General features: G+C 54.0%; 3 protein-coding genes across 3 annotated transcripts; 2 read left to right on the plus strand and 1 right to left on the minus strand.

The window, feature by feature from the left end:
• Positions 1–1,103: 1,103 nt before the first annotated feature.
• Positions 1,104–1,781, minus strand: VDBG_04177 (conserved hypothetical protein; the record flags this gene model as incomplete). The annotated part of the gene is made up of 1 exon (XM_003006178.1): positions 1,104–1,781. The coding sequence occupies one exon, from the start codon at positions 1,779–1,781 to the stop codon at positions 1,104–1,106; it is 678 nt and encodes a 225-aa protein (XP_003006224.1).
• A 555-nt stretch (positions 1,782–2,336) lies between these two features.
• On the plus strand, positions 2,337–7,207 carry VDBG_04178 (E3 ubiquitin-protein ligase SHPRH; the record flags this gene model as incomplete). The annotated part of the gene is made up of 6 exons (XM_003006179.1): positions 2,337–2,344; positions 2,690–4,729; positions 4,779–4,998; positions 5,051–5,894; positions 6,006–6,450; positions 6,501–7,207. The coding sequence occupies 6 exons, from the start codon at positions 2,337–2,339 to the stop codon at positions 7,147–7,149; spliced, it is 4,206 nt and encodes a 1,401-aa protein (XP_003006225.1).
• Positions 7,208–7,638: 431 nt separating this feature from the next.
• VDBG_04179 (conserved hypothetical protein) lies at positions 7,639–7,746 on the plus strand (the record flags this gene model as incomplete). Its single annotated transcript, XM_003006180.1, has 1 exon — positions 7,639–7,746. The coding sequence occupies one exon, from the start codon at positions 7,639–7,641 to the stop codon at positions 7,744–7,746; it is 108 nt and encodes a 35-aa protein (XP_003006226.1).
• Between the last annotated feature and the right edge of the window lie 212 nt (positions 7,747–7,958).

Genomic DNA, 7,958 nt, shown 5'->3' on the forward strand with positions numbered 1-7,958 from the left:
CCGGTCTGGCCACAGCCCGTAAGCAACTTCAAAGTTTGTCCGACTCGCCTGCCGAGGCCTATGTATTGTCATTATGGCACCTGATTGGGTACAGGGCGCAGCAATCCCTTCACGTACCCTGGCTGCCTCGTTTGTGACGTGCCTCGAAGCTTCCTGACGGTCAAAGAGGGTGTTATCAGTTCTGGGCACTGTCCGTGTGACTCTCCGCGGAAGCCTGCTCCCGGAAATGCCGGAGCCTAAGGTGTTGCGCCTTGTTCGCTAAGCGAGAGGCGAGGCATTTGAATCTGAGCACTGGATTTGGAGCGCGTTGAAGGATCGCATTGAAGGATCGCAAACGTGGCAACAGCCGGCGGCTTGGACATCCGGCCCCCCAATCAACCCCACCTTCTTGTTGAAATTGGAGGGCAGTCTATGGGACTGAAGGGTTCAGCTCTGACATCTCATGCATCAGGTGAAGAGATCATGCCAGCAGATGGACCAAACAAAGGTACAGGACTGAAGTGGCCTCGGGGCTTCCGTATCTGTTGGATCATAGTCGCAGGCGAAAGACGCAAGCTGCTACTCGCAACCAGGGAATGGACCCATTCACAAGCCAATTCTTCGACATTGACCGTGTTACCCGTCGGGAGATTTCTGAGATACCCATCACAATCTATCGGTTTGGGGGCTGTCGTGGAAAGCCCGCGTGACATTTGTTCGCCATAGCTAAGCTCGGGGTTGACCAAGACGACACCAAAGGGGCTCCCGATGAAGGAATGGCCTAGAGCAACATGCCCCTGCCACATAACACACTTCTGTCAGCCCAGTAATATCGAAATCCTCTTTCTCAAGGTAAGAATACACGGAGCATGATTCTTGTTGGGTTAAGAGCCAGGATGGTGAAAGCTGGCATAGCAAGACCTACCTACGGTGTAGGTTTTGATAGGGTACTTGTCACAGGGAGAAAGCTAGACGAGCTCCTCGACGCCAGGCCCCCGCAGTCAGTGAACAATTCGGTGGTAGTTTCGAGACAGCAGAGATGTTCGAGGTGATATGCCGTTGACCCCAGGCCTGGTATTTTACATAGTGACAAGGTTATGGTACAATCCATCTCTACACAAGGCTCAACCCCTTCGGCTGGCCTCGATCTCCGCCTTGCGCTGGGCGATGCGCTTCTTGTAACGGACCTCGGTCCTCCTCCTCTCACCGCCATCTACCTTGATACCCTGTCTATGCTCCCACATGCCCTCGACGACCTGCACCTTTGCGCCGTCACCGGCCTTCAGGGGTAGCGCATAGGGGCCCGTGATCGCACTGGCGCCGCGCACCTGGTACCCTCGAACGCGCTCGTCTGGGCCTTGTACGGTGCCGTCCGCCTTCTGGCCCGCCGGAACGTTGATGACCCACTTGTCGTCTTGTGCTTCGGTGGTCGCAACCTGGAGGTACGCCTCGCCATTCTCAACGTGCTTGAAGTCTCCGCCGGGGCCGAGGGCGCCCTGCCTGTAGCGCTCGAGCCAGGCGAGAAGGTAGCGGCGTGTGCGTGGCGGCTCGATGCCCAATTCCTTCATCTGCATCGAGTCGGAGGTGAAGAGGGAGTTCCACGTGGGAAACTTCTCGGCGTATTGGCTGAGGCCGCGGCCAAGGACCTTCAGGAGCGTCGGGACATCGGGAACGAGAGGGACAGGCTGGGGAATTGCCGGCGTTGCTCGTTTAGAGGCCCATCGTAGTTGGCAGGTGTTGACTGTGGATATCCGCGGAGCAATTGAGCTCAGGGACGGGATTCGAAGCTGAGGAGCCTTCATCGTGGATCTGATGTCGCGTGGATAGGTCAGATATGCGTCTAAGGGGAATGGCGGTCGAGTGTCAGCAGACGAACCGCAGAAGGCGCACCAGCTCGCTTTGGCTGCCGAATTTGCTCCGGAAGTAATTGCGATACAATGCCGCGAAGGGGTGGTCGAGGAAGGCGGAAGTGGATTATGATCGTAACGCCTGTCAAGCTAAGGATACCCTCAACCTCTGGGAATTTGCAGATCGGATTGAAAAGTTGAATTATGTAATCAGCACGGGACTGAGAGAAGCCGCTTTCCGAGCCAAGTGTGCAGACGGCCTGGGAACGCGCTTGGTTCGCGTCCAGCTTCTCGGTCAGTTCGGTGAAGTGACCCACTTGGCGACGCCACTACGGGAGCCATTTGCCCCTCGGCGCGTTGGAAAGAGATGTTATCGATAAGAGAAGGCAGCCTACAGCCTCGTAGCTGCCTTGTGAAGGAAGAATGAAGGACGACGTTTCATGCCATTCACCTCATCCTTCTAGTGAAATGATATAGAAAGGAGGCCATCAACCGACAAGAGTCAACGAAATGGCCCCGTAATATGTTTAGTGTTGACGCGCCCCCTGTCTCCACGGCTGTGCGTACCTGCACCCCCACGACGCTGTGATGCCGGCCTCAAAGTCAAAAGCCCGACTTCCCAAGCCGTTTCCTTTGGTTGACTTGAATGGTAAATTGAGACAGCCTTCCAGTTCAGTTCGATTGAATGTTAATGCCTGATTTGTAGATGAGATTCCTTCTGCTTTAATTGAGGCCTTAGTGGCCCTTCGCGCTTCCGAAAGCGACGACGTCTTACGTGAACCGCCCTCGAAACGAGCAAAGCTGTCTCGTGACGACCCATTTCCAGCATATCTCATCACACGGCAAACACTTTCCATCTGTAGGCGGGCTGAGGAGACACTGAACCTACCGGAGCCAGCAATTCGAAATGATGTCGGCAGCCACCTGCAGCTATCGTACGTGAGCAGCCAGTGGTCTTCGAAGCAACTGAAGCTGTCGGTACCATCCGCTGGTATCGCGGGCCGAGCGGCTCTTGCACTACGCCCTGATTCTGTCAGTCAAGCGTTGGGGGCGTGCATAAACATCCACAGCAAGGAATCAAGAGTTGATGAGGGCGCAATCTGGACAACTGTCGGCCTCCGGATCGAACGACAGGGCAAAAATGTACTGGTCGTGTTCGATCTCGAGCTATACTGGAACGCGACCTTTTCTCCCTTCCGACTGCGTACGCCTCGTCAGCGGGAAACCAGTCAGATGGTTTTATCAACGTTTTTCAACAATGACGAGACAACAACAACAACGACAACCCAGGTCGCAGAAGCGACGTGGACACCCTTGGACTTCTATGAAGCTGCCTTCGTGCCTCCAGCGACAGATGGATCCGCATTGGCTATCGAAGTACCAGGTCTCAACGCGTCACTCTACCCCTACCAGAAGAGGACTTTGAAATGGCTGCTGCATCGTGAGGGTACGCGCTGGGTGCCTCCATCAAACGGATCAGCAGCGGGCTTGAAAAGCGTAGAGGAAACTGGGACTTTGCAGCCCGCTCGCAGTTTTGGGGAGATTTCAAGCCCCAGCAACGTGCAGTGGTATCTCAGTCACTTATACCATGCAATAACTCCCGAGACCTCAGCCTTCTTGAGCGCCGAGAAGGTGGTTAGAGGGGGTATTCTTTCAGAGGAGATGGGTCTCGGTAAGACTCTCGAAATTATTGGATTAATTTTGCTCCACAGGCGTCAACCCGCGAACGAGGATTCGTACCTTCATTTCAACAACGAGAGACTCGTCAAGAGCGGAGCTACGCTCATTGTTTGCCCCGAGTCTCTGAGACAGCAGTGGATGGATGAGCTCGAACGCCATGCCCCCCATCTACTCGTCAGCTACTATCCTGGTCGAGCTCAATTTCGTAACCAAACCGAAGAGGAGGTGTTCCGAAACATGGCGGCACACGACGTCATTGTTACCACCTACAAGACGCTTACCGCCGAAATCCACTACGCAACAAAACCACCAGAGAGATCGAGGCGAAGAGAACGCGAATACGAGCGCCCCAAATCGCCCCTCACTCAGATCTCGTGGTGGAGGGTGTGTCTTGACGAGGCGCAGATGATCGAGACAGGCGTTAGCGCGGCTGCCCTGGTGGCACGCGTCTTGCATCGCGTTAACGCATGGGGAGTGACAGGGACACCTGTCAAGAAAGATGTACAAGACCTGTTAGGTCTTTTACTCTTCCTACGATTCGAGCCTTATTGCTCATCTCCCCAAGTTTGGAAAGCGTTGACCAAAAATCACAAGCCGCTGTTTCATAATCTCTTCCATGACATTGCGATACGGCACACGAAGAATCTCGTCAGAGATGAACTGGAACTCCCAGCTCAAAAGCGATTCGTCATTACGCTGCCATTTACCGCCGTTGAAGAACAGCACTATCAATCAATCTTTGCCGAGATGGCCGAAGTGTGCGATGTCGATCTGGATGGAAATCCCATGTCGGCCGACTGGGATCCCAAGAGATATGAGGAAGCCATGAGGACTTATCTGAATCGCTTGAGACAGGCAGCGCTGCATCCCGAAGTCGGCGTTCAGAACCGCCGCGCTTTGGGTCACAGAGCAGGTCCCCTTCGCACCGTCGACGAAGTGTTGACTGCCATGATTGAGCAGAGCGATGCTTCGATTCGAACCGAACAACGAGCGTACTTCACCGCTAGACTCAACTATGGCCAACTGCTCGAAAACGGTCCTCTCGTTCAAGAAGCGTTGGTGATCTGGGACCAAACGAGGCGTGAAGTTGAAGAAGTGGTTGGGAAATGCCGGCAAGAGCTCGATGTTGCGATGAACGCTGCTAAACGGGCCATTTCTGAGAATGGATCCGTGTCCAACACGAATGGCACTTCTGATGAAGATGTTATCGAAGGACTGGACGAGTATGTCTCAGACTTGGCCGAGCGCAGTGCACAGCTGATGACAATTTAGGTACCAAGCTAGCCCTGAGGTCGGCGAGGCTCTCATGCGTCTTCGATCAGCTCTAGAGGTCCAGCACCGAGCCATATTCTTCTGCGCAAATGCGCGGTTTCAGATAAAGTCCAACAGGGACTTTACTGAGCCTGACTCTGCCGAGTTCTCTGCACTGCAGAAGTTGGAAGAAGAAGGCTATGAAACGGCAAAAGGGGTACGACGAGAGATTTTGTCAGAGGTAAGGCAATATGGAATCTCTTTCTGGCAGGCACACTGATCCCTTTGAATAGAACCACAGGAAGGCCACGAAAGCAATGCGAAAGTTAGGGAATGACGCTGTGTCGCAGAACTTTGTTACAATACCAGAGCTGATCCCGAACCCGGTCAAGGGTTTGGAAAGCGCCACAGTCGTGGAAAAGGTCGAGGAGCTTTATGGCTTCTTGAACTTGCAAGCAAATCTCATTGACGAATGGAGAGAAGTCATCGTTGGTCTTCTCTTGCAACCTCTTGTGGACGAAGAAAACGAAACAGAAACAACAGGCGATGAGTTTGTCAATTCCACGGCAATACAAGAGCAACTAATGGTTCATGTTCAAGTGCTTCGAGCCACCATAGCGGATCGACAAGATGCCATTTCTGGCCTTCAGAATATGCTTGTCAAGCACGAGACTCAGACAACAAAGGCACTGGCCATGGACGGTGAGGGTCCTGCTCCAAAGACCTTGATTGAGCTGCTAGACGTGCGAAATAAAGTCAAGCCATCACTAGAGAAGCACGGGTGTCTACGCGGCGCGATTGGGGAACTACGTGCGCTCGCCGCTAGACTCCCGCCGCATGAGCCTGGAAAGGATAGCAGAGCAAATATGGAGCATGCAGTGGTGAATAGGCAGATCAAGGATATCCAGGCCCAGATACAAGCCCAGACGAAAGCTTCTCAACGTCTGGAGCGGGAATGCGACGAGTTCACCAACGCCATGAACCTTCGGCTGGACTACTATCGTCAACTGCAGGCCATATCAGACAGCGTTGATGTTTATGAAGGGCCAAAGACGCAAGATATCTTGGCGAAATGGGTCAATGCTGCAGAGACGGCTCACCGCAAGCTCTCATCCGCAGAAGCGAAGCAACGATATCGTAAGTCAACTCCTTGTACGGTTGGCTCACAGCGATGGTCTTCACGCTAGCATCCCTCGTATCCCTACCTTTATTCTGGATTTGCATGTACTGACACAACTGTCGGTATAGTTGTCAGCCTCCGAGACGGCGGAGCATCAAAAGCCAATGAGCCGAAGATGTGCATCATTTGCCAAACAGACTTCACAATCGGGGTTCTTACTGTTTGTGGTCATCAATTCTGCAAGCATTGCCTCATGCTCTGGTTCAAAGCGCACCACAACTGCCCCATGTGCAAACGAAAGCTCAAGATCACCGATCTCCACACAATTACACTCAAGCCAAGAGAATTGACTCTCCATACCGAAGACGTTCCAACGTCCACACCAGGAAAGAAACGCAGTGCAGCCCAGAACAAATCAGCCATTTACTCGGAATTCGGCGCGGACAAGCTGGCACAGATCAGAGACGTTGACTTGGAAGGCCCACCCTTGACCACAAAGGTTGATTCCGTTGTTCGACACCTGCTCTGGCTCCGAGAATCTGATCCTGGGGCTAAATCCATTGTTTTCTCCCAGTATGAATCGAAGCCCACCCCTCTTGGCACAGTCACTGACCACGCAGAAGATATCGAGACTTCCTACAAGTCATAGGGTCCGCACTCTCTCGGTCTCGGATCGGCTACACGTCGATCGACAAGCCCAATGGGGTACAGCGTTTCAAAGAAGATGCGGGCTTGGAATGCTTCCTGCTCCATGGACGGGCCCAGTCAAGCGGCCTGAATCTCGTGAACGCCAGCCACGTCTTCTTATGCGAGCCGCTACTGAACACAGCGATAGAATTACAGGCCATTGCTCGTGTGGATCGGATAGGTCAACAGCACGAAACAACGGTCTGGCTGTACCTCATCGAAGGCACCGTGGAAGAGTCTATTTACAATCTTTCGGTCAAGAGACGCCTCCAGCATCTCAGCTCTGTCACCAAGGGAAAATCCAAAGATTCCACCCCCGACGTTTTGGGACCGACGCTCGAAGCTGCGAACACGTTCGAGATGGAAAATGCAAGGCTCTCGAAACTGATGAGCAAAGACCGAAGTGCCGGGGAGGCAGTCGACAAGGAAGACCTCTGGGAATGTTTATTTGGACACGTCGCAAGAGCAGCGAACTCAGAGTCGCGAGAAGAGCGGGGAGAGAACCCGGCAGTCATGAATCTCCTGGCGGCCGAGGCAGCCGAGACGCGGCGGATGATGGAGAACGCCAGCAAGCTCGAAACATGAGCTCTTAGTACATATACCCCTCAGCTTTATAGCAACAGAGAGTTCGAGCTCAAGGCGGACGTCTTCCGATTCGTGAGGTCTCAACTTTGCAGTAGTGTCTCGCAGTGACATGTCAAGCGCTCGTTGCTTCTGGAAATCAAGGATTATCCTTTCAGGGGGAGTGGTTCAGGGTCGTAGCTGATGTCGACCTTGGAGGCTGGTCGCCAGCCGGCATCAGCCGGTGTGGGGTGTTCCCCGCAATGCCAATCGACAGCTCGTGCTGTGACGTTCCGGGCTGGGCTTCGAGTTTCGTATCGTTCCTGTCCAAGCACCTCTACAGTGCTGACCTGTATTCAACATCCCCAACGTGTCGCCAATTAGGAGGCAACCTCCCTCAAAACAAGTCTCAAGCTCCGGACATGGCATAGTCCGAGGACCATCTAATTTCCTCCCACAATTCGCAGCGCCTTGATTCCACAACCACCTGCGGCTGGCCGCCGTCCAACAGCAATGCACAAGGCCAAGGGCAGGGGGGGTCCCCCTCAGCGGACCAGCATCCTCAGTGCCTTGAAGGCGACGGAGATGCTGGGTTCCAAGCCGACCCTCCCCGCGGGTTAGGAGCCCCGACCTTCCGATCCGAGAGGGACTCGCACTGACGACAGCAGAGATTCTTGTCGCCATTCTCGACTACCTCCCCGTCTCCGACCTCATGCGCGTCGCGCGGTGCTCCTGGCGCATGCAGGAGATGGTCTACGACGACACACGATGGGTGGCCCGGGTTGAAAAGCATGGGTGCTGGGACGAGGCCGAGGCGAGCAGCACTTCGAAAA

This window comes from Verticillium alfalfae, genomic scaffold (assembly GCF_000150825.1).
Source record: "Verticillium alfalfae VaMs.102 supercont1.4 genomic scaffold, whole genome shotgun sequence".
NCBI lineage: Eukaryota > Fungi > Ascomycota > Sordariomycetes > Glomerellales > Plectosphaerellaceae > Verticillium > Verticillium alfalfae.